The 25,322-nt window shown below is 32.5% G+C and overlaps 3 protein-coding genes and 1 long non-coding RNA gene across 5 annotated transcripts; 3 read left to right on the forward strand and 1 right to left on the reverse strand.

Moving 5' to 3' along the window:
* The first annotated feature begins 371 nt into the window (after positions 1-371).
* On the forward strand, positions 372-2,316 carry LOC123216154. Of its 2 annotated transcripts, XR_006502198.1 has the most exons (3): positions 444-773; positions 1,158-1,801; positions 1,877-2,316. It is a non-coding gene; the product is annotated as an uncharacterized LOC123216154 (long non-coding RNA). The 2 variants fall into 2 exon arrangements; XR_006502197.1 differs by lacking the exon at positions 1,877-2,316 and having other exon boundaries at positions 372-773; positions 1,158-1,787.
* A 5,999-nt stretch (positions 2,317-8,315) lies between these two features.
* LOC123217328 (NAC domain-containing protein 83-like) lies at positions 8,316-9,805 on the forward strand. The gene is made up of 3 exons (XM_044638294.1): positions 8,316-8,807; positions 8,901-9,172; positions 9,291-9,805. The coding sequence occupies exons 1-3, from the start codon at positions 8,627-8,629 to the stop codon at positions 9,576-9,578; spliced, it is 741 nt and encodes a 246-aa protein (XP_044494229.1). The 5' UTR covers positions 8,316-8,626; the 3' UTR covers positions 9,579-9,805.
* Positions 9,806-13,058: 3,253 nt separating this feature from the next.
* LOC123216023 lies at positions 13,059-15,004 on the reverse strand. The gene is made up of 2 exons (XM_044636369.1): positions 14,786-15,004; positions 13,059-13,323 (listed from the first exon to the last, which is right to left on the reverse strand). The coding sequence occupies exons 1-2, from the start codon at positions 14,927-14,929 to the stop codon at positions 13,225-13,227; spliced, it is 243 nt and encodes an 80-aa protein (XP_044492304.1). The 5' UTR covers positions 14,930-15,004; the 3' UTR covers positions 13,059-13,224.
* A 3,521-nt stretch (positions 15,005-18,525) lies between these two features.
* On the forward strand, positions 18,526-24,714 carry LOC123215608 (pyruvate dehydrogenase E1 component subunit beta-1, mitochondrial). The gene is made up of 16 exons (XM_044635779.1): positions 18,526-18,625; positions 18,708-18,753; positions 18,906-18,978; positions 19,060-19,113; positions 19,475-19,555; positions 19,647-19,673; positions 19,780-19,842; positions 20,038-20,124; positions 22,276-22,401; positions 22,601-22,734; positions 22,812-22,884; positions 23,033-23,098; positions 23,448-23,486; positions 23,573-23,697; positions 23,790-23,904; positions 24,173-24,714. Exons 3-16 carry the CDS (start codon positions 18,928-18,930, stop codon positions 24,239-24,241), a joined length of 1,110 nt encoding a protein of 369 aa, XP_044491714.1. The 5' UTR covers positions 18,526-18,625; positions 18,708-18,753; positions 18,906-18,927; the 3' UTR covers positions 24,242-24,714.
* The last annotated feature ends 608 nt before the right edge of the window (positions 24,715-25,322 follow it).

Consider the following 25,322-nt stretch of genomic DNA (forward strand, 5'->3'; position numbering starts at 1 on the left):
TTTCATATACACCCCTTTAATTTTGATCAAATAATTCATAACCCATTTCAGAGGGGAAGGAAGTCATTTATCATATATCCCAAGTTATCCTCTTAATTTCCATATAATACAATATTGTTTTTTAATCAATAAAACTATATATATCTATTTTAAATATACAAGTATAATAAATTTATAAAAAAAATTATAATAAAGATATATTATTTTAAAGATTAATAAATTTAAATAAATATTGTATTTTATTGTAATAATAAAAAAATGGTAAACTGTAATTTTATTTAAATGTCTTTATTATATTAAACTAAATTTATTAAGACAAATTTTAATTAAAATTATGGTTATATTAATAATTTTTTAATAATTAAAGGGAATAAAATAATCAAAATTTTCATATATTATTTATCAAATCAATTTAATAATAAAAAATTATTAACAAATTAAATAATAAAAAATCAATAATAAAAAATAAATTACAGTACTTTCATTCATAATTTACATGTTAGAAGATTCATTATTAACAATCATTGTGAGTTCAGAGGATAACATTGTAATTGTGCAGGAAAATTACAACGTGTGTTAGTGAACTAATATATACTGGATTGGACCTTCGGACATCTTATTTCTGGACCTGCCAATTTTAGCGCTCGCTTCAAAGCCCATTGTGCCAATTTTAGGGCTCACTTCGGACAACGTGTGTCTGCCAATTTTACGCAGACAAACTGAAGAGAATGATGTTGCAAGCAAAGATGGACTTCATTGAATTTGCTGTTCAGGTGGTTAATTTGTTTTCTATCGTTTCTTTCGGTTATTCTTTCTTCAAATTTGGTTTTCCGATTAGTTTCCGGTGAGTTGGAGTGCCGGTCTAAGGTTCCCCGTAATTAGTTCACCAAATAAATAAAAAATTTATCTTAATATCAGTTTGTCGAGTCTTAAACTCAGTACCTCCTCGTACTTAGAGATTCTAGGCTAACACTATTCAAGCTATCCTTGGTGATAGAGTGGAGAGTTTGCACATGGACCAAATTAGTTCGTATTAATCCTAATATATTAATCTAATACATGTATTAAGATTTTTAAGGAGCAGGTGGTATTTGAGTATGCCAAGGACAGACTGTCTTGTTTTTGAGCTTTCATCCCGGTGCTGCTCTTTTGTTCAGGTATGTTTCTCGACCAATGGAGGGGCAGGAACTCATACAGATGTAAGAAGTGGTTCTTTGGATGAGGCCATTAAGGTGTGCATGGTTGGTGGCTTGCAAGGGATTGTATCTGATGTAAAAGCTCTCTTTAATACCAGGGGCAATAGCAAGAATCAAAGGGTGCAAGCTTTCTCTTGTAACTTGATTTAATTCTAAGAAGTTAAATTTGACGTGGAATTTCGCCAAGTCAAATGACAATACTTGTTTCTGACGTCTGCACAGTGAGGTGGTGTTCTTGAAACCGAACGTTTAATGGGGGTTGAAGGGTTGATTTTTTTTTCCCTGTTCAAGAGACCACAGAGGCAGTCACAGATTTAACTAGCAATGTAAACGGTGAAGAAGAGAGCTTGTTTGGAGAGGATGGAAAGATGCTACTAAAAACAAAGCCCCAAATCTCAAAGGATGAACTCTCATTTGTTTTTACAAAGCTTATCCCAGAATCGATCCAGTCTAATTGAAGGCATTAAACACTTACAGATGCGCCCAAAACACTAGTCTTCTTTTTAACAATTCCATTGTAAATGAAAGCCTTTTTTGTTCATCTGTACTGATTGTAGTCCACTCAAGTATGAACAAGCTGTTACTTAAAGACTTTTCATGTTTTGGTAAGTTTGTAATGTATTTACTAAGAAGTAATGCAGAAAAATAAAATCTTTCAGGATTGTTAATTTCTGTTGCAGGGGCTATTGAATTAAGCTCAGCTTCGAAACGAAAAATGATGATGCATCCTGCTTCTCATGAAGTGTCGATCTGAAATACTCTTTTAACAGCGGCATCTGTACATTTCCTTGGATATCAATAATGCTATGGCTTGGTCTTAGGCCCAAAAGGGAATGTCACTGGACCGTAGATTGGTTTAGGCCCATCTATTGAAGTTCTTACATACTTGAGCCCATCCCAAATACCAGTACAAATCCAACAGAAAAACGAAGGGGCATAAATTCAACCGTAAAGTCGGGAATTCTTTATTGACACTTGTAAAGAAAGTAGGAACTCTGCAGGTACCCGTGTTGGAGCAACGAAAGAAAAGTTGTAGAGTTGCATTTTTTAGGGAAGAGGACAATTTCCCACCCAAATTTTGTTGAAATGATAAATATATACCTACAGCAAATGATAAATATATACTTATAGCTCGTAACCTAAGTATGACAATCATCATCCAAATTTAGACAACAAGTATCATCAAAATCTAGTTTTTGTTTTGTCATCCAGATCTACACTATCTGGATAAAGGAGCATCGTCTAGAGATTTGGATGACGAGAGAGTACGCTCTCTCATCCAGATCTCAGGATGATGGAGAGTCAGCCATTCTGGATGACATTCATCGTTTAACCTTTAATCACGTCGGTCACTGGTGATTGGAGGGAGGGTAAAAATAAAATTAGGGATTTGGGGTCGGAGGAGGGGGGAGTCACTTTTCAATGTTCAGATATGAGAGTTAAATATTAATTTTTTAAAATCTGAAAGAGAAAATGAGATAAAATTATATATTTTTAATATTATTGTTAAATAACAATTTTACCTTTGTATTTAATGAAAAAGTTAACAGTAGTTTAGAAATGGGTAGACATTTGAATTTTTTATCTGTTATGGGTATATTTTTTAGATTGAGTTAAAATTTGGATGAGACATAGTCCTTTGTCCCATTTTTTAATAGCAAAGGCACAGATAATAAAGTGGCTACATATTACATGAAAAAAAGGCTGGAATAAAGTAAAAAGACAGATGCAATATGCTTCTCGGGACAGAATTTGCAGCTTGTAAGTTTTGAAGAAGAAGGGAAGTTACAGAACAAGAACAAGAACATTGTAGCTTTGTGTGATACAGCTTTGGATTCCAAGCTGGTGAAAGCAGATTTCCCACTTCACACTTATTCTCTACTATGTAAATTCCATATACGATTATACGTAGAAGCATCAAAATCTAACGATGGATTAGTCAGTAATGAAGAGATTAAGATACAATTCTGGTAGGCAGCCGTAAGTCTAGAAGAAAATAATTACTTGTAATTTGAAGACCGTCTCATTTTGACAAATTGTGTTTTGAGGTTGAAGAATATCACACGCATACTCTTTGTTATTTTGAGTCAATTATGGAACGGATGGCACAGACGGTTGTCAGCCAGCCTAAGCTGAAATTAGTAAACCCATTGAAATAATTAGCCTGGAAGAAAAGATTTTATTGGATTGGCAAATTGCTTGCCGGATTGGACCCGACAGTTGCCAAAGTGAATGAAAATCAAATAAATGTCTGAGGCCTTGCGGGCACGGGTCTTATTGGAAAAAGGGTTTGCGTAGTAAAGTAAAGCAGGTTACTTGTATAAATTATAAGACAGCAATCGGCTACATCATCTGCAAGTTGCGGTGTTAGTCTAAAGTTTTAATGATGTTTTCAGATTTCCTAAAATAATGACTTGCCTTTATTTGAAGAAAGAGGAGCTACCTGTTTTTGTGTTAACTGTTGTGTACTGAAATGTTGACAAATCTTGCTTTAAATTGAAGAAATCATGCTGATATTTTTTCATATTCTACTGATAAATCCATGAAAAAAGATTTGGCTTGTTAAAGGCAAAGGAATGAATGATTAAATAGCACTAGGGTCAACTTTGACATCTATGGTCACTTTTGATTTTCTCTTCTAATTGGGTTTTTCATATTTAAAATACAATAAATCATAGAAAATAATAATAAAGTATTTCATGAATTGATGCATAAGTGGGCGATATGACTGGGTGATATACATATTATATGATTCCTTGTGAGGATTTTTTTTTTTCCACTTTAAGTTTTAAACCTTATCGAGTCAAATTGAAAATATACAATTTGAATATATTAAAATAATTTACTTTTAAATATATATTATTTAATAAAATTAATTAAATAATAGTTCTCTAGAATATAATATAAACATGTAAAAAAATTACAAAATAAATATGAAAAATACAAGTTATACATATAATTATTTATTAAAAAATTTTATCAAATATAATTATATATATGTATTTAAAAAAATATAATTTACGATTTTGTTAATTATTTTTTAAAAATTTATTAACTTAAACTAAATTATTTTATAAATCAAACTAAATTTAACTATAATTTAAATAATTTAATTTAATTTTATAATTTGAATCAAATTATACGTACTACTATTTAGATACCCAATTCTTTATTATTATTATTTTATAATATCAGAATCATAGTCACAGTGAACAAGGAAAGTAACCACATGACAGATCATGTATGATAAATAAATGATTGAAATAAAGAATTCCAGCACTATTTCAACATCATTTGTCTATTTACTAGTACTTAGTAATTAAATTAAGGCTTGATTAGGTAATTATGTTTGTCTTAAAGGCAATCTGAATGCTTTTTTTATCACTTTTATGGTTGAGAAGCCATGGCAGCCCCTTTATGTGGATGCCAAACTCATAATTTGAATTGAAAATATATATTTATTATTGAGAAAAATTACCCATGTCAAATGAAACCCGCCCCATTTCTTGAAAAAATGGGACGCTTCTCAGCAAACCATGACCAAATTATTAAAATAAGAAAAATGACCCAAACTCAATACCAAACTAAAAAGGTCATTATTAGAAAAAAAAAAAGAATGGTTAAAATTATAAAACAATAAATTTATATTTATTTATTTTAAATATATAAATAAATACGTTATTACATATTTAAATAATTTTAAATTAAAAATAAAATAATATATATAAATATATATATTTGTATATTTAAAATAGGTATAACATTTTATATTTTACTCAAAAAACAATAATTGCGGCCTTTGACGTTGCTCTCTTACTCCTTAAAACCCTCTCCTACACCCACACGCAAACTCCTTTTGACTCTCGACAATTTATTTAAATATAATATAATGAAACAAAAATGAAATGAAATGCAAAAAATTCTGAGCCCCAATTAGGGTTATCATTTAATTATTCTTTTCAATTTAGTCCCTGAGATTTTGATAATTTTTAAAGAAGGAGTTGCCCTTTTCCATACGGAATCAGCCTACGTCTTTTGTCAATGTTTGAGGCTCCTGCTCAACTAAGTCTTAACTGTCCCACGTTACCCTCCACTTTACTTTTTTGTCCCTTATGCCATTAACTTTCAAGCAGCTTAAGGAACAAGTCTTTTTCTTTAATAAAAGAAATATATAATAATTGGGATTATATCCACAGGTTTAAAGTTTAAAGGGCTTATGAAAAGCTGCAAAAAGTGCAAATTTACATGTTATATGACAGAAAATTCAGAGCTAATACTACCAAAAAATGGGTATATAAAAGCAAAGAACAAGTAGCAAATAGCAATGTCAAAGGGGCAAATGTGTCTTTTCGAAAGAGATTCTCATAGACGATTTCTCCTAAAACTCGCCATCTGACCCCGATATAGTGAGACAAGAAGATTGAGAAAATCTTTACATGGGGCATTGTTTGAAGCTGGCGTTTTTGTCAGTTACCCCGAGTCGGACGGGGTTGCTCGTCGTTTTGGAGGCAAGTAGGTCCCGTCCTTATCTCTCACCAGGCCAAACCCACTTTTAAATGACAATAATGCCCCTATTTTTTTTTTTAACAAATATATAATTAAAGTCTAGAATTCAATATCTTTCAGAGTTCTTTTTCGGCTAAAAAGACTTTTTCCCACCTAGGGTTAGATGAATTCTCACACTAATATTCATTAATTTTTAAAAATTTATTATTATATTATAATTTACTGTTAATATTAAAGATAAAATTACTATTTAATTTTAAATATTAAAATTTTATTATATTTATTATATTTAAAAATCTAATAATTTTTCTTAATCTAAAATTTGAAAATTAATAATTTTTTTATAAAGTTTCAAACATTAAGGAAAAATAGAATTGAGAATTTTGTATACGCATGTTATCCAACCCATATTATTTTTCTTATTAAACAATTCTATGTCTTACATTAAATATATATTTAATTTTTTTAGTTATAAGATTTTTCTTTTTCAACAACTAACCTTTCATATATGGTTGTTACATAAATTAAATATTATTATTTTTTTAAAATTATTTTGGGTGATAAACATTCAGGAATTTATGCAAGTATAGATTAATAGAAATAATTTTGAAATAATTAAGATTCTTCCTCCTCCGTTGTTTTTATATATGGGCAACTCTCCATTCGAAATTAAAATATTAGCCTATGCTTCTCCATTTATTGTATCATATCATAACATTTTCATTGCTTTTTATGACATCCAATTCTAAGAACAAAATCTAACCACCAATATTCCACGCTACACATAAGAATCCAAGTTTATTTCAATTTTTAAAAGTTGAGTATTATATCAAAGCTATCATATACTATACATTGTTTATACAAATACCAATGTCTCACGAAATTATATACATTACATGTTAGTTGTCAAAAATGCTCATTCAATTTTGTTATAAGAAGAGAAATATTAAAAAACATGTGACAATCTAACTAAAATACTTTTTTTTTAAAGAAAAATTGAACCCATGTCGTATGCAATCTAATAATTTATAATATCCTAATGTTATTATTGAAAGGCCAAAGGACTATTTCCCACCCAAGGTATGCGCATTTCCCAAGTTTCCCTCTGTTAACTTTAAAAATCTCATTTACCCACCCGTGCATGGTTAAACCTAACGGTTTCAAGGGTAAAATCATCATTTTGTTTGTATTATAAAAAATAAACTTAAATTTGATTTAATTTTCCCCCTTAAACCTTAAAAACTAACAATTTTCTCCAATTCAAGTTTTAAAAAATGGTATTTCCCCCTAGGATTTTCAATTTTTCAGATTCAATTTTTCGGTTCCGTTTCTTCCTCTCCGACAACCTCCAGCGATGGCTCTTCCTCTCCGACATAGTCTTCTTCCAATGGCTCTCCTGGGAGTGGTTATCGACGACGATGAGGAGTCTTCGTCGTTGACAAAGACGACTTGTTTTCTTCTCGACGAAGATAACTTGTCTTCATCGATGACCGCTCCCAAGAGAGCCACCGAAAGAAGACCGTGCCGGAGAGGAAGAATCGTCACCTGGAGGTCGTTGGAGAGGAAGAAACGACATCAAAAAATTGAATCTGAAAACTAGAAACCCTAGGGGGGAAAATACTATTTTTTAAAACTTGGGTTGGACTGAAATTATTAGTTTTTAAGGTTTAGGGAGAAAAATGATATAACTAAGGGACTCAGTTAATTTTAATAGTCTATAGGTGGGTAAATAAGATTTTCAAAGTTAATGAGAAAAAATTTGAGAAATACGCATACTTTGGGTGGGAAATAGTCCTTTGGCCTTATTGAAATATCAAATTTATATTTTATGGTATTGGGTGGTGTGAGAATCTAGCAGTATAATTTTATGGGAATTAACTTGAACTCTCCTCAACCTTTGTCAAGTTTTGTAGGAGAGGGGAATTGTTATTGAAAATGGAAGTTTTGTTAATGAAATTTCCATATTTTAATTTTAAGATTAAAATAGTTTTAGCGTGTGAAATAAAGTAAGGTTAAAAATGGGAATAGAAATCGTCAGTTGAGATTCAGTGAAACTGCAGACATTTCGTGAAAGTGTTGTTGAATCCTAAAACAAGCAACTAACAACATCATTTGTTCAGGGTTACTTCCGTACTTTCATTTTAATTTTCAAGAAAAGCTTTCGTGACCTACAGCTGTGACCATGACAAATGGTGACTTCACCCTTACGAGCCATCAAAGAGCCACTCTAGTCCGTCTCTTTCTAACCAAATCCCCAAATTACCCCCCATCTCGTATTTCTTGCAGACCCATCTTGCGTGCCAGGACTAAATTACCCCTCCCACCCTCCAACTTCTTGTTATATTTTTAAATGATAAGGGTAAAATAGTAATTTAAGGAGGAACGGACACATAAAGAAATAAAAAAAGAAAGTGAAAACAGAATAAAAAGGAGAGCTTTAACAGCTGCGGTTATTCCCATACTCAGCTAAGCTGAAAGACCAAAAGCATTCGGTTTCGTTTCAATAAAAAAGTTTTAACCTTTTCCCAGAGACACAAATTCACTGCTTAAACGTATTGTTAATAATAATGTGGCGTCAAAGATTAAAGGAGTTTGAGTCTTTTTTACGCCAAATGGGTCGTCCTTGTTTATTCCCTCTCTGCTTCGCAATATAAAGAACCCACCCTTTTCCCTCTCAATATGCCAACCAACCTCTTCACCTTCTAGCTTTCTTTCCTCCTTGTTCTTGTTTGATTGATTATGTTTATTCCCTGTCTTTAATTTACTTTGAGGGTACGTGTATTGGAACCTTTTATCTCTTGCTTTGGATTCTGCCTCAATTGGATTTCAACACTTTGAACTGGCGGCTGCTGTGTTGCTGCTACAACTGCAACTACAAGGGCTTTCTTAATTTCTTGCTTTAATTTGTGTGTGTTTTTTTGAAGATGGAAAAGATTAATTTTGTTAAGAATGGAGTTTTAAGATTGCCACCGGGGTTCCGTTTTCATCCCACTGATGAAGAGTTGGTTGTTCAATACTTGAAGCGCAAGGTTTTCGCTTTCCCCTTGCCTGCCTCTATAATTCCTGAAGTCGATGTTTGCAAGTCTGATCCTTGGGATTTACCAGGTTAGTGAATTTACATGCGTAATTAGCATCTTTAGTTTGGCTTATAGATAAACAAAGTTGTTTGATTTTGGTACACGGGGTCCGTGTGTTCAGGTGATTTGAAGCAAGAGAGGTACTTTTTTACCACAAGGGAAGCAAAATACCCAAATGGAAACAGATCCAACAGAGCTACTGGCTCTGGTTATTGGAAGGCCACTGGACTTGACAGGAAAATTGTAACTTCCAGGGGCAACCAAATTGTGGGCATGAAGAAAACTTTGGTTTTTTATAGCGGAAAGCCACCACATGGCTCTAGAACTGATTGGGTTATGCATGAATATAGGCTTGTTACTTCAGAGACTACTCAAAATAAAAACTCAATCCAGGTGGGTTTTCAATCTCACAAGTCCTGCGATTCATAATTAATTCAACAGATTGCAAGTTACAGACTTTCAAGTTATGCTTCATTTGGTCATTTAATGATTTTAATTAAAATATGCGCAGAGCCCTGTGATGACAGTTGAAAATTGGGTCCTATGTCGGATATTCTTGAAGAAAAGGAGTGCTAAAAATGAGGATGCGGAAACTTGCAATGTTAATGGAGGTCGTAAATTGAGGACCAGCAAGCCAGTTTTCTATGATTTCATGAGAAAAGAGAGAGCTGACTTGAATCTGGCTCCTACTTCCTCTTCTTCTGGAACAAGTGGAATCACTGAAATTTCTTCAAGTGAATCAGATGATCACGAAGAAAGTAGTTGCAATAGCTTCCCTTGTTTCAGAAGAAAACAGTAAACAAATTATAAATTATAATTTCCCTCTTTAGTTGCTGTACCAGTAATTGTTGATCTGAAGATTAGAAAATCAGAATAACCCTTTAGCAATCTAATGTTTGGTCATTTAAGTCTCACCTCTGTTTTCTCAGATTATCACTTTACAGAATGAGATACCAATGAAAGAAAAGCCAAAACAAAAAATCGGCATTAGTTGTTATCAGTAATATAATTTCCAGCATTTCCTTATACTCTGATGTCTCCCCTTTCCGTTGGGTTTATCATGCAGAGCCGATATGATACTAAAAGGCAAAATTTTTGAAGGAATAGAATTGGAAGAAAGACAATAGAGAAAGGAAAAGAAAAACAAAGATAGAAAAAAGAAGGTGAAAGTTTTGAAAGAGAAGGCGTATGTATATATGCCTAGTCTTTAACTTGTAAAAGAGAAGTCTTTTAGGAGGAGCACACGAATGAGCATATAATATTGGCAAAATCAGCTTTGCATCTAGCAAAACGCAACAATTTTACACCAAAGAAATCCAATTCTTTGATACTATAATATGTATCAAAACTAAAATGGAATCTCCAAGAAACATAAGCCTCCTGCTCCAAGTCAAAATCTTCATATACACTCTACAACACTGACAAATGGGTTCAGAGGAACAAACATTCTTCACATATTTTCTACAACATTGGTTACAATGGTCCTCCTCTTCATCTAACAAAATACAAATATATTGGGAGGGTAGGTGTGTTGATATAGGAACTTTAGGGCAACCTAAAATTTGTGAAATTTACAAGACCAGTTGGTGAAAGTTTAGAGCTAGAAGAAATCAACTCTGGGGATTGGCAGCATTTGAAAATGGATGCTATGACTTTTCAAAATTTTAAGATTGCTTGTACAACCCTGCAAGATTATTAAGTTGTCACTATGCTGTCAAAGAAGGTAATAATTTAAATGGTCTAAGTTACTTGTAGTACAAGGAAGCTCACCATTTTTTACTTTTATATCCGTTCAAATGAAAACAGAGGGGTTCAGGATTCTCTTCCCTTTTCCCCCCTCTAATTATTCAACTAACTCTGAAATTTGAACTCGGAAATAAGTTAATAAATACAACAATAAAATTATATATATTTATTTTAAATATATAAATATATATATTTAATATATAATATTAAATATTTAAATAATTTTTAATTAAATATAAGATAACGTTTAATCATTTGATAATATATCATATATATTTATATATATTTTTAAAAATAAATATATATAATATTATTTTAAATATAAATTGATAATCAAACCCGTGTCAAACATGCAAGGGCCAGTACCCAGTTGACTCAAAGGACGAAAATTGATAATCATAATAAAAAAAAAAAAATCCATTCAATTGATTATAAAAAAGTAATAAAAACGAAACTTGTAAGGTGGGTTGTCAGCTGAGAAAATAAAATGATATCATATTAATATGCAAATGCAAGACGGTTGGGTCACAAGGCGTCTAGATGATGCCAAGTGGATTCCCGACAGACAAGGGACGGCATATAATTTGTTTGTTAATATTTGATTAAGAGTTTTAATTGTCCTTAAGTGAGAGTTAATATTAGCCTGCCAGTGGAAAACAAATAAATAAATAAGCCGACTACATAGATAGACAGATAGAGAGTTCCTTGCGACAGTGGCTTACAATTATTTACCAAATGTTGGCTGTTGGACTTCTCTACGTCACTTTTTCTTTCATAAAAAATAATAAACATATATAAATAAATAATATATATATATATATATATATATATATATATATAATATGTATTTATTTATAAAAATAAAAACACAAGATTTCGTTTTTAGGATTTGTGATTGAATTGGGTTGTCTTGTGGATTGCTGACTTGGGTTACAAAATTTGTCAATCACGTGGACAGCCCGTCATGCTAGACCACAAAATTTTAGCCTCACCTGATGCTTCTGATTAGGTCAATTCCTTGAAGAAATTTGCATAATTTCATGTGGGTAATTTTGACATTTCATTTAATACAATTATTTAAGTTGACCAATTCCTAAACCAACCACTTTTTTTTTCTGCTAAGACAAATTTAGGTTTCAAGGGTTTGCTTGCTTTGTGTCTCTGCAACAATGACATTTAATTATTATTTTAATTAAATTTAATTCACATAGACATCAAGATCCTCCTCTACAACCAGCCTATGTGTCTATGGTCGAATCAATCTTAAACCAATCCATTTCCTTCATTAAAAAGGAATCCAATTAATGCAAGCTAACCCAATTTCAAATGAACCGTCTAGAAATTGAGATTATTGGGTCAATGTTTCTTCTGCAGCTGCTTGCCTGTGTCTATCTTTATATTGCATCAAATTGCTGACTTCATTGACATAAGAAAAGGTTCATTGTACTTGCAACAACAGCCCGCAGAACCCTAACAAAAATTTCAACTAAAATTACTTTCTAACCGATCAAGTACAACATTTTTGGCAAGAAGACAAGTGCCACAACATGTCTCGATTTTTCAATCTGAATGCCGTACATAACATAAAAGCCTTATAAGCAAAAGGACATTATGTGAATACTTTGAGGAGAGGAATTATACATGTGATGGTTGCGTGCAAGAAGGGAAAGTTGGAGTTGGAGTTGGAATTGGAATTGGAATTGGACTGATGGGTTGGCCGCCAGGCTCCATAAATCTCAAACCTACATTGACAAGTATACATTTCATTAGCCAATTATTCCCAATTTTCATCCTTGTCAATTTCCATCTTCTTGCACTATATAGAATTTTCAATTTTCAACTTCTCTTTTGGTGGTTCTATACCCATGTTACCATCCAGGCCCATTTTCAATTCAATGCAAAACAGGACCACTTCATCTTTATGACAAGATTCACTGCTATCCTTCTTATGACCACATGAAAGATAAATGATTCCGTCCATCCATCAACAAAATGGACCAGCATTATGCAAGGCCACACAAATACATTTAAGTAAAACAATTAATCCTTGGTTCAATCAAACACGTGAAAGCTAATATCTTAACGACTCTACTCAAGATTCCATTATTGAAAAAACAAGGTCCTTTGAATTTTCGATCCAAACATGTGATTTAATTTGTGATTATATAGACTTTTATATGCTCCTGTTGAGAAAAAAGTGTTAGTTTTAAGGCCGAAAGAGAAAGGAATGTAGAAGACATTCCATAGCCTCAAATAAGTTTACCCTCAAGGCAAAAATTCAAATCATTAGCATGAGCATACAGACTTTTTCATTATTTAGACCGACTTCTTCATTGTTATCGACTCCATTAAAGGGGAGTGCAAGAGTGGACCAATAAGAGTTTTTCATCGTCGACTATCAAGAAGAGATTGGTTGGCCGTCTGACCTAGCTTCAGTAGTCACTGAAGTTGGAGCATACAAAATCACAATTGATTTAGATCCAATGCGTTATACAAGCTTTACAACTAATCCTTGCTCAAAATAGGAACCTCATAAACTAATAATTAGTTCTATTAAAGATAAAATACAGTTCACTTACAAGGTTGAACTAATTTTCAATTTGAAACATAACAAAAATATTTGGCATCATGAAGTCAGGAATCACAAAACACCTGCTCTCCAGGTTCATCTAATAGTCTTACTCAGATTTTCTTTCAACTTAGCTACTCCCACCATCTTTCTCATCACTTCCCTTGGCACTAGGCTCTGAAGCTTTTGAAGGTGGTGGTTCTGCACATGCCCTTAGGACAGCTTCATTCTGAAAGAAAAGGGCATTTCCAGAACTTCAAAAACAGGCCAATATCACATATTAAGAGTTAACATAACCTAAGAGATGCACATAAATTCCTAAATACTTAAATCAGATAACATGAACCAAGATTTAAGCAAATTTTGGAGGTCAAGCAACAAAATAATAAGAAGATTCATGGTTGAGTTTATATGAATTAGAGTGCAGATTTATTGCACAGGGCTTCTCAATGTGTGAGCTTTAGTCCTGGCTAGGACAAAGGAAGGCACAAGAATTATAAGCGGCCAACAATCATGGCTTCATGTTCCTGATGGCAGCACATGCATTCCATGTGCTGTTTGGCTTATGTTTGAGTCAGGTATTTTACAAACATTTTGCTAATTTCATGAACAAAAACGCAGAATCAATAACAGAAAACAAAATTATGACTTGAGCAAAAAAAATAAAAATACAAGAGCTCAGTCCAGGAAAAAAAGAGTTACTACAATGAAAAGTAGACACAGTGGATTCATATGTTATCCAATCAACCTGACCTCGGCATGACAACAAACAGAGGGCTACTGGACAAAAAAAATACCAGAAACCTTAATTTAATTAAGCCAAGCTGTAGCACAGAATTCATAGGTTCATTTGTATAATTCACTATGCATCAGTACTACTAACTTCCCATAACTATGCTCACTCAATAAGTTATGATTATGACAGCTGAAGTAAAGTGTTCAAAGATTAAACTAGTATGATTTTGACAAGCCCTGTGCTGTAGAACACTGTCTTCATCTAACAGACCTAGATAATGTTGACCTTAACCTTCAAGCTCTTACGACAGGCAATGAGAACCTCAATTCCCAAAGCTATTCTTCTAAATCAATATCATGATATTCTTGAAACAACCATCCACTCTGTATCACATTAAAACACAAGAACTATTATAGAAACAATATAACAATACTGTAGAGAAACCTATTCCCAGTTCCAACCCAGGTAAAGCCAGACTCATCCAGCCAATGTGATAATCCAATCAAATATCTAGATTACCAAAAAATTGCAGAATTAAGCCAAAACAAAATTTCTCAAGAAAAATTTGAAAGCAAATCCTAATTAAAAAAATATAGTAAAAAATACGAATTAATCAAACAATGTGCACCAATTAAACCAAGAATGCTATATTTTTAATGCTGAAAATATAGAAACTCAAATCTAATAGTACGATATACAATAACTAAGACAATTAATTTAAAGTGAAAGTTCACCACATTAATAAGACTTGTAAGTGAACAAATTTCTAATTCGCATATTGTCAGCAGCTCTTATCTTACATTCTATAAAGACCAATACAGACTAGTGGGCGCTTCAATATAACCCAATGATCTAACTGAAGCCATATTAGTCCAAAACAAAAACTAATTTAAATAATTACATTGATTGTTAAGCATAAACCCTGGAAATTAAAAAAACGAGAGTAAGAATGTACCTGCCAAACTCGAAGAAGACGCTTCTTGGCGTTGGCTTTACGAGTTGAAGTAAGCTTAATTCTCTTCCAAACAAGTCCACCAGAATCGTGTTTTTTCACAATCTCCATCGCCCTTGTCCCCCAAAATGCTCCTACTCCTGCCATCTCTCTGCCACTCCCACTCGTCAGTCAGTCCTTGCTCATTTCTAGGTATTGCTCCATTGGGTCAGTCACTGTCAATGAGTATTTGGACCCTTCATGTTTATGGGCCTTTTCTCTTCTTCGTAATGTCCGTCCAATAGTGTTATTATTTTAGGCCGAACCACTAATTCCTACCAAAGGATTGATGAAATCTCAAACTCATATCTATAACTTTAAAAAGCTTAAATATCTATATTTTTATTAAAATTCATTATTAGGGTTAAGAACAAAAATATTATTTAGCTAAAAAATTAAAAAAATTATCACTTTCCTATCTAAGTTTAAAAATCTAACAACTTTTCTCTACCAAATGTTTTAAAAGTAACAATTTCTCTTTTAAAATTTCAGTTTTTTCTTTTCTTTTTCAATGATTGTTTTCTGGCCAACCTCTTATACTGGGACATCCTCTAGTCTTTTGGATGAAAATGAATTATTGACAGAAGTTTGTGCAATGCATAGATCGGGTAGACAAAAATGTGTGTGTATTATTAGAATTTTAGCCCTATGTATTTTAAATAAATATTAATATAAAATATGGTGATAATTTTAACATATGTTCATGGCCATAACACTTTAATTCACATTTACAATTGAAAGGAAGCCTTAATCCTGGTTTTATGTTAGAACATCATATAATATTTCCATAATTGAAAATAGAAACATGATTCATTATTTTTGTAAGGCCAAAAATCTTAGTCCAACCCAAGGTATAGTGTAATGTCAAACTGATACCTATTTATTTTTAAAAACCCAAAGTCTCACCCATAATCTAATTTTTGTTAAAATTTTCAGTTAGAATTAGAGATAAAATCATCATTTTGACAGTAATATTAAAATATATATAATTCATCATTTTTTATATATAAGTTTTAAAAACTAATAATTTTACCCCTGGATAAAGTTTTCTAATGTTGAAAAGTCGCATTTCCCCCCCAAAATTTAGGATTTTTTTTCCTCTCCTCTCCGGTGACCTCCACAAAACTCTTTAACTCATCTCTAGGGTGTGAGTTTATGAAATAAAATAATAAAATATATTATTTATTATTTATCAAATTTATGAAATAAAAATTATGACAAACTCTGGGTTGGGAGTTTTAAATACGCCGAAGGACTTATTCCCACCCAAAGTATCTTCTAATCTCAAGTTTTCATCTTTTAATTATGAAAATCTCAAATACCCACTTATAAAATATTATGTCTGTGAGTTTCAAAGGTAAAATCATCATTTTATTTGTAATATTAAAAATAAATTAAAATTTAATCTTTTTTTTCCTCTAAAACCTAAAAAACTAATCATTTTCCCCATAGACAAAGTTTTAAAAAATGACATTTTCCCCCAAGGTTTACTTTTCAAGCTTCAGTGTCATTGTCGGTGGTCTCTCCCTCCCAAAGTTTCCTCTCCCTTCGACAATCTCTCTTTTCTTAGTTGGATATTCAATCGACGTCGAATCAAGCTAAACAGACGAAAAGTTTTATCAAGAAGACGAAACTCTTTGTCTTTTCAAACGAAGACAAAGATCTCCGCCAGGAAGATAAAACTCTTTCTCTTTGCAAACAAATATAAATATCTTATCTTTGTCTGTAAAGATGATCATCTTTTTAAAAGTCTTTTGAAAAGATAATCGCCTTCTCAAACGAAGAGAAGATTTTCATCTTCTCAAACAAACCCTAGCTTGATTTGATGTTGATTAGACATCCAACTAAGAGGAAAGGGATCACCGGAGGGAGAAATACTTTGGAAGGGAGAGACCACCGACAATAACATTAGAGTTTAAAAACTAAACTTTAAGGGGGGAATGTCATTTTTTAAAACTTTGCTTATAGGGGAAATAGTTAGTTTTTAGTGTTTAGGAGAAAAAATAAATTTTTAAGGGGTTAAGGTTTCGTTAATTTTAACTATCTATGGGTGAATAAATAAGATTTTTAAAATTAATGTGTGAAAACTCGGAATTAGAGGATACTTTGGGTGGAAAATAGTCCTTTGGCTACTTTATGAAATAAAAATGATGACAAAGTCTGGGCTGGGAGTTTTAAAAAGGGCCGGTAAGCAAAAACTTGTTATGTTTCCTTCAAGCCCAATCCGCTTTTCTTTATTTAATTTTTTTGATTAGCAGTCCAATCCGTTTTTCACTTGCTCTGGAAAAAAAAAAAAAAAGGAAATCTCATCTTTCTCTGCATTGAGTATGCACAAGTGGCCGCCATCATCTTCGGTTCAAAACAGTTACGACTGATTACAAAATAAAATATGATGTCATTTTAAAAAAAAAAAATTTTTTTCCTCTGTAACCGAATATAACAGAATAAATGGGACAAAAACAAGCTACGAGCCTACGACTATTATCGGATTTATATGTTGTTTTTGTTTTAATAAAAATTATTAAAACGATAAAAAACATTTAAATTAAGTAATACTTTACCTTTTAAATTTTTATTAAATAAAATTTTACTCTAATAATATTAATTTTAATATAAAATAATAAAAATTGCTAAAGCAAACATAGATTAAGATGTCAATAATGTATAATAATATATTTAGAATAAATTATAATTTTTTAAAAGTATCAAGAGTGTTCATGAAAATTTTAAGAGCAGTTTGTGAAATTAAAAAAGTTTGGGATTGTTTTAACATTTTTAAAAATTTAATATTTCTCTCAATAGTTTCAAAATAATAATTACAACAAAAAAACTATAAAAAAAAACATAATAAATTAAGAAAGTGGATGTCATATTATTAATTATTGGGGCAATAGTATAATTTCAATATATATTATTAATTATTAAAAATTAAATACTCCCACCCGAGGTTTGTTGAATTTTAAAGTAATACCTATTAAATAAAAAAAATTTAAACCTCTATTTATGAACTGTTAAAATTATTATAATTAATTAATTTTAAAAATAAAATCATCATTTAATTAATAATATATAAAATAATAAAATTTTATTTTATTTTTCTCTTCGATTTAAAAAATTAAAATTTTTTTTTATGATTATATTTAAAAAAATTATATATTTTCTTTACTAAGTCTTCATTTCTTCGATGCTCTTTCCTTCGAGTAATTAGATTGGACCTCCCTTATCATGATGAAGATAACATTTTTGTCTTCGATAAAAACAAATCATCTTTATTTTTTATAAATTTTAATCATTTATAAATAAAATTTTAAGTTTTTAACACTTCATAAATATCAATTTAAAAATTCATCGAATATTGGATGTGAATAAATCTTTTTTCCTTTTATTAAATATCAACAAGCCCAAAAAAGTGTTGGTTAGTGGTTAGGCGCGAAAGCACACATGACAGACCTTACTTCACCAACCTTTTTTTGTCATAATTGTCAAATTTCTTCCTCAAACGGCTGTTGTTTATAGATTATTCTCTGCGGTCACACTCAGCCTCAGCCAAATGCAATTATTTTTTTTTTTTTTAATGAGATTGGAATATTTGCATAATTAATAAATTTTAAATATTATGGAAGGCACCGTTGTTTGATCACCATCTATGTCAATTTTAGCCGACGGATTTACCGTAGGTGACGTAAGATCAAATCTGGACAGCAAAATTTAAGTGACCCAAACGGCCTACTGTAAATCATAGCTCGTCTGATAGGTATCCGCGAAAAAAAGTCAAAAGCTACAAATTAATTTTTTTTTTTTCCGGTAAGTTCCACAAATTAAATTGCTTTTCGTGTCAAATCTAAATTATAATAAAATAAAGAACTGATACATCTTGTTCATTTAGAATAACTCTGATCGCCGATCGGATCCTTACTAACCTTCATCTCGAGGTGCATCTGCGTTCAAATCTCTTCCTCTTTCTTTTGAGCTCTAAATGTCTAACAACACTCGTTCGTTTGATTTGCGTTTCGAATGATTTCTGTAATTTAGTATTATTTTGTTCCAACAATAGTTTAATTTGCGGTTTTGTTAATTGGAGCAGCTTTTAAGGGAAGGAGATAAGCATGTTTGGAATTATCAGACAGAAAATGGCTGCTGGACTTTCTCCGGCGAGGGTACGCCCTTTTTATAATTTCTTTTTTTGTTTTTATTCGATTTAATTTTTTTAATCTCTCTCTCTCTTTTTTTTTTTCCAGAGAATACGCCCGGTTGTGTCGGCTTTTAGGAGTTATTCGTCTGCAGCTAAAGAGGTGATTGTGCCTTGTACCTAATTGTTTTTGCGTTTTGTTTTGAATTTGGCATCAGGATGATATGTTTGTTTTACGATTATTTATAGGTTTGCATTGGGTATTAGGTTTCTTGTTCATACTGGTTATGGAATTTTGTTACAAGAACGGTGTGATTTATTTGGGTTTTAGCTACGTGGATTTAATAAGTTGCATGTTTATCTTCTTAATAATTATTATGTATATTTCCTTTATTTAACTTTAAAGTGTTTTCCTTTTTTGGGAGAGGTTATTTGAGAATTCATCTCTTCTTAAAGTCTTTCTTCTTTTAAGGCATACTGTGCTACTTCCTAAAATAACTGAAATATTGATTTTGTTGGAGCAGATGACTGTTAGAGAGGCTTTAAACTCTGCACTGGATGAGGAGATGTCTGCAGATCCTAAAGTCTTCTTGATGGGTGAAGAGGTGAGGGGAAATGATCTTGAATTATGTCTTTCGCATATTTGTTTATTTTTCTATTTATGTTATTAATTTCATTTATGCCTTTTGAGTGCAGGTTGGGGAATATCAGGGTGCTTACAAGGTTAGACTTTCTCCTTAAGTAGATTATCTTTCCTTCTCTATGTTTCTTCGAGGCCATACAAGTGTATTTGCTTCTATTTATCAGATTTTACCTTTTTCTGAGACAGATATCCAAAGGGCTTTTGGACAAATATGGTCCTGAGAGGGTCCTTGATACCCCGATCACCGAGGTGATTGCTTTTGTTTGACTTGATTATGCTTTGTTGTTACTGATTTAGTTGAGGAATTATTAATGATCATCTCTCTCTTGATAAAGCATACTACTAAAGCTTTATACTAATCATTAAAAATATGATGAATCTAATTGTTTCAACTCTTGTAGACAATTATTTGCACATTGTAAATTTTGTTCCATGGCTTGGCAGGCTGGTTTCACTGGGATTGGAGTTGGGGCTGCATACTATGGTCTCAAGCCTGTTGTGGAGTTTATGACGTTTAACTTCTCTATGCAGGTCAGTATCTTCAGGCCTAAAGTTCAAAATTCTTCTCATGCCTCATTAGTTTTGCATATAGCGCCACTGCCACAGCTGGTGTGGTTTGATGGTGATTGTTGGTTACTTTGAGCTCCCTGGATAACATAGATATTCAAGTCAGAGAAAGAATTACAGGGCAGACTGCATTATTTGGCTCACTTACGATGCAAATTAAGCTCATTATAAATGTAGATCATAGGTAGGTTTCAAGTAAATAGCATAGCAATTATAGTTTCTTCTTTAATTTGGGACACTTGATTCAAATGAAACCTAACATCTAAAACTAAAGTTTAAGGGAACTTGAAACAAAAAGAGAAAGGATAACGAGTGCAACAATTTCTGGTCAGCCAACATCTCACCAACTATGGCTCTCACTTTCACAAATTTTGCAACTACAATTAAAACTTTTGGCTTAAAAGTAAAATACCCTAAAACAAGCAAAACACATCAATTTATGAGAAACCCAAAATTTAAATGATTAAAACAAAGATAACACCATTGTAAAATGCAAAATGTATACAAACTCAAACACAACACTAGTAACTATAAGGTAAAAAGGTACTGACAATTCAACATATGAAATTATGCATTAGTAGTAGTACCATGTCAAATTGTCACAATTTGCAACTAACAGGTCTTGGGCCAATCCACACATTTCTACGAAATAAACACAAGAATTTCAATTAGTTTGTTGAAGGCATTGAATGATATATCTTAGAAAGATAATAATTTGAGATTATAATTACTTTATGAGCTATACAAGTTACTTGAATCAGTCAATTTTGCATCCTCCAAGTAATGTTTGACTTGGATTGGTGTAGTTGAAGATCTTAACTAATCTTGTGCACAAATTAAGGCTTGCACAACAGATGGAGTTAAACAACTCCTAAATTGGTGACACAATGTACTGAAGGTTGACTCAGAAGCTACAGTAAACACCAAAATAGCAAACACATCTCTTGACATAAGAGAGAGAACCTTAAATTTTGTTGCATTCTTTTTCCATCAATCCAGTAGATCCGACTCACTTAGACCATCTTCACAGTCCTCCACAAGGTGTTGTTCCAACTTTGTTTTGTTTTGATCTTGTCCTTCTTCTTGCATTTCCATCACAAATGCATGCTTAAGTGTGTCTTACTCATCGTCATCACAACCAACAATGCTAGACTGATCAGTAGCATCTATGGCCTGAGAAGAACTCAAAGCTTCACCTTCTTGTATATGCATACTTGAAAAAACATGTTCATAGAAACCAAACGTATGCTCTAACACTTCTTTGAAGTTATCATAAAACATCTCAACATTTTGAAAGTCATTGCCATATACTATTTTTAGCAATATCTCACATATTTCAACTTATATCGAGGATCTAATAATACCATGACAATTAACACCATCATGTTTGTTTTATCAAAACTTCCATAGTACTTATCAAATTTGTCTCTCAATTTCTTAGCCATGTTGTGCTTACAAGGATTAAGGTCATGTTCCCAAGCATGCAAGGATATAATAAGACTATCTCATGGAAATAAGTATTAGATGTCACACATTTTGAAGCCAACATCCTTTTGGTGTCCTCAAAAATTTTTTTTAAGAATTTTGCAAATGCAGTTGCATTCTTCCCATCCTTAGCCGAAGGTGTGTCATTTGACAATTCAATACTAAAGTATGTATCCTCATCTTCCAATCTTTGAAAACTTTTTTGAATTTCAAGACAACATCTAACATTAGATAAGTGAAGTTCCATCTAGTTGAAACATTTTAAACACAACACCTTTTTATGAAATTTTCTCTTGCTCAACACATTTTTCAAGTGCATGTGCATTTTTCAGATCTGGTTCTGAACGGATATTTTGCTCACCCCTAGAAATGACAAAGTAGGATATTTTTGTTTTGTGATCTTATCATCGTAATTGTAATTTCAATAATGAAACCCTTGTAAACTATGAGATGTTTGATGCATGGGCACAACATTTATAATTTCTCTTTTAGGTGTTTTCTATCTTTTACATTGGTGGTGATGGATTTTTTACCTGCTTAGTATGATTTTTACTGTCTACGTTGTATTATTTCCTAATGATATTTCTTTTGATGAATATGTCTTGTTTGTTGTTGTTGCTTCTGTTACAGGCAATTGACCATATCATTAATTCCGCTGCAAAATCAAATTACATGTCTGCTGGCCAGATTTCTGTTCCCATTGTTTTCAGAGGGCCTAATGGTGCTGCTGCTGGAGTTGGTGCACAACACTCTCAAGTATGGATCCTCAAATTTGTTTTTGTCCTTTCACTTTATTAGTTGTCTTTTCCTTCCAAGTCTTAATTGTGTCTATTTGTCTCCTGTATGTGACCTGTAATCACCCTTAAATTGCTTATGATTTTTCTAAGACATATTTGGTTCTTAGCACATGGGTGGGCCTTTTATTCAATAATGCTTCTTTTGGCATGCTTTACAGTGTTATGCAGCATGGTATGCCTCTTGCCCTGGGTTGAAAGTACTGGTTCCATACAGTTCAGAAGATGCTCGTGGACTGCTAAAAGCCGCTATAAGGGATCCTGATCCTATTGTGTTCCTTGAAAATGAGTTGCTGTAAGTAGTTTGGTTCAGTGTCAATTGTAATGTATAATCAGTCAACGATTTTGTCAACTTGCTATTTTGTGCTTCAGATATGGTGAGTCCTTCCCTGTTTCAGCAGAAGTACTTGATTCAAGTTTTTGTCTTCCAATTGGAAAAGCTAAGGTAATGGTCCTAAAACCTTGGAACTTCTGTTGAGTCTTTCTTGCTGTTTGTGTCTCTGCCATTAGTGGTTGTCTTTGTCACTCACATTCTGTTATGATCGTATCGTCTTTGCATTTATATTTGCTTTGCAATTATCTATATCTAACAGATTGAGAGAGAAGGAAAGGATGTAACTATCACAGCTTTCTCAAAGATGGTGGGCCTCTCACTCAAGGTTTGTTTTGGCATTCTGTAGCTCTTTTAAATGCAGAGTGCTGTATTATCATCTTGTATTATATGCTGTATTTTGGTTTCAGATTATATGAAGACTTTGCTCAGGCTTGTATTGACAGCACCTTAAATGACTATTTTTTTCACCTGATTTGTTGTATATTTTCATTTATATAAATAAACGAAGCATGATATTATAGCTCTCATGAGTCAGTGAATATTGCTGCGCTATGCTAGATTTCATTTACAGATCAACACTTGTGATTCCATTGAAAAATTTACATTTTAAGTACGTCAGTAGGTCATATTTTTCTTTTATTCATTTGGGTATACTTTTATTGCTTGTTTTTCAGGCTGCTGAGATACTGGCAAAGGAAGGAATCAGTGCTGAGGTATATTGATACTTGAAACGAAAAAATGTACTTTTCAACGTCTCAGGTTTTAGTTCACTGGATTTGATAACTGACTGTTAATATAGGTCATAAACTTGCGCTCAATCAGGCCATTAGATACATCCACAATCAATGCTTCTGTCAGGAAAACCAACAGACTGGTAACAGTTGAAGAAGGGTTTCCTCAACATGGAGTTGGTGCTGAAATCTGGTTTGTTTTCTTCCCACTTGGATATATAACCTCTGGTGATTAGTTTTCAGGTGCCTTGATACTCTTGCGAATATGCTTTTCTATCCAAACAGCACTTCTGTTATTGAAGAGAGCTTTGGGTATCTTGATGCACCAGTCGAGAGGATTGCTGGAGCTGATGTACCCATGCCATATGCTGCCAATCTTGAGAGAATGGCTGTCCCACAGGTCATCTATGTTCTAGAATTCTTGTTGTTTGATCACTTTTGCTTGCTTTTGAGTGCCGATGCATTGAGCTACATGCCACCTTACTGTTGGTAGATGTTTTTAAAGCATAATCTCTTGTTATGCGGATCTGTTCTATAGATAGATGTAGATCCTGTCTTGGTATCTTATGGGAATTGATATATTGGATATGCATGTAGGTTTAAGAGGTTTTTTATTGCCAGTTAATGTTTTTGTTATAACTTATTTTCTTGGGTCAATGATTTTGCAGGTTGAAGATATTGTCCGTGCTGCAAAGAGAGCATGCTACCGATCTGTGCCAATGGCTGCAGTTGCATAGTTTTATCGATTGAGCCCATAAATGGTATCAACTGCAGGTTGGCTTTATTGTTGTCTCTTTCAAGAAGTAACTCTTGTCTGAAGTTTTTTTCTTGTAGTTGGTGATTAAAACCTTGCAAATTGGGTTTTAGTTTATCTTTATGTGATCTACCTTGCAAACCCGAAACAAAACAAAACAAAAAAATCTTTTCGAGGAACTGGTTGAGGGATCATTCATTTGTCCCCTTCTCAACTCTATTGGGGAGGAATTTCTTTCTAAATAATGAGGAGATTGTTGAAGATGACAGGAAATTTTGTTGCTCTGTTTGGTCATGTTAATGTGGACATCAGTTTGTAACATGTTCCAAAATAAGTTTTTATCAGGAATCTGTGTATGGAGTCTCCCAGTTCGACATTGCATGATACTTGGTTTCTGTACAAACTAGTGACTTTGTGGCCATATGCAATTCATTGATCTAAGGCTTTTTGAGTGCATTTGTAATTCTGTAGGACTGCTAGAATTTTATCATAGCTGAGCTGATGCAGTATTGTTATGGGGTTGCTGGTCTTAAAAAGTTCAGTTATACTGGACTTAACCATTGAAAACGATGTACATGGTTGCGTGATCAGGTTTACTGACTTTAGGTAATTATATAACGTGGAAGAGAAACCAACAGGGTTTCTGTACAAACCAACGTGGATGAAAAATAAAAAAAGACAGCTTTTGGTTATCTTTTGTATTCAAAACATTATTGAATAAGCACTAATTGACCGGGCGATGTCATAGGGTTGGCTAATGTTGGGCAACCATCTTGTCTCAGATTCTGAAGCGACGTGACTCGTGAGCTGTGAGGGCGGGGAGCCATTTTCTTTAATAATCTGACCCGAAATATTTCAGTACCAAGGGAATTTATATGTCAAATATAACTCAACTGAAGGAATAGAGATTTCATCGGGGGCACACCTAACCTTTTAAAGGAAAAAGAATAATTAAGAGCTCATTTGTAAAACCAGATTTCAGTGAGTGAATAGAATGATGTAAAATGACAGTCCAGAAAAGCGTATGTAAGAAAATTCTTACTAGCTTCAGAAGGCCATCCATG

This window comes from Mangifera indica, chromosome 5 (assembly GCF_011075055.1).
Source record: "Mangifera indica cultivar Alphonso chromosome 5, CATAS_Mindica_2.1, whole genome shotgun sequence".
Classification (NCBI taxonomy): Eukaryota; Viridiplantae; Streptophyta; class Magnoliopsida; order Sapindales; family Anacardiaceae; genus Mangifera; species Mangifera indica.

Bases quoted from the DNA above. Each gene is read 5' to 3' on its own strand.
- LOC123217328 (XM_044638294.1), top strand. From the start codon at position 8,627: ATGGAAAAGATTAATTTTGTTAAGAATGGAGTTTTAAGATTGCCACCG. The intron at 8,808-8,900 runs GTTAGTGAATTT...CCGTGTGTTCAG, and splicing joins TGATCCTTGGGATTTACCAG to GTGATTTGAAGCAAGAGAGG. The intron at 9,173-9,290 runs GTGGGTTTTCAA...AAATATGCGCAG, and splicing joins AAAATAAAAACTCAATCCAG to AGCCCTGTGATGACAGTTGA.
- LOC123216023 (XM_044636369.1), bottom strand. From the start codon at position 14,929: ATGGCAGGAGTAGGAGCATTTTGGGGGACAAGGGCGATGGAGATTGTG. The intron at 13,324-14,785 runs GTACATTCTTAC...CTTTTCTTTCAG, and splicing joins GTCTTCTTCGAGTTTGGCAG to AATGAAGCTGTCCTAAGGGC.
- LOC123215608 (XM_044635779.1), top strand. From the start codon at position 18,928: ATGTTTGGAATTATCAGACAGAAAATGGCTGCTGGACTTTCTCCGGCG. The intron at 22,885-23,032 runs GTAATGGTCCTA...TATATCTAACAG, and splicing joins TTCCAATTGGAAAAGCTAAG to ATTGAGAGAGAAGGAAAGGA. The intron at 23,905-24,172 runs GTCATCTATGTT...ATGATTTTGCAG, and splicing joins AGAGAATGGCTGTCCCACAG to GTTGAAGATATTGTCCGTGC.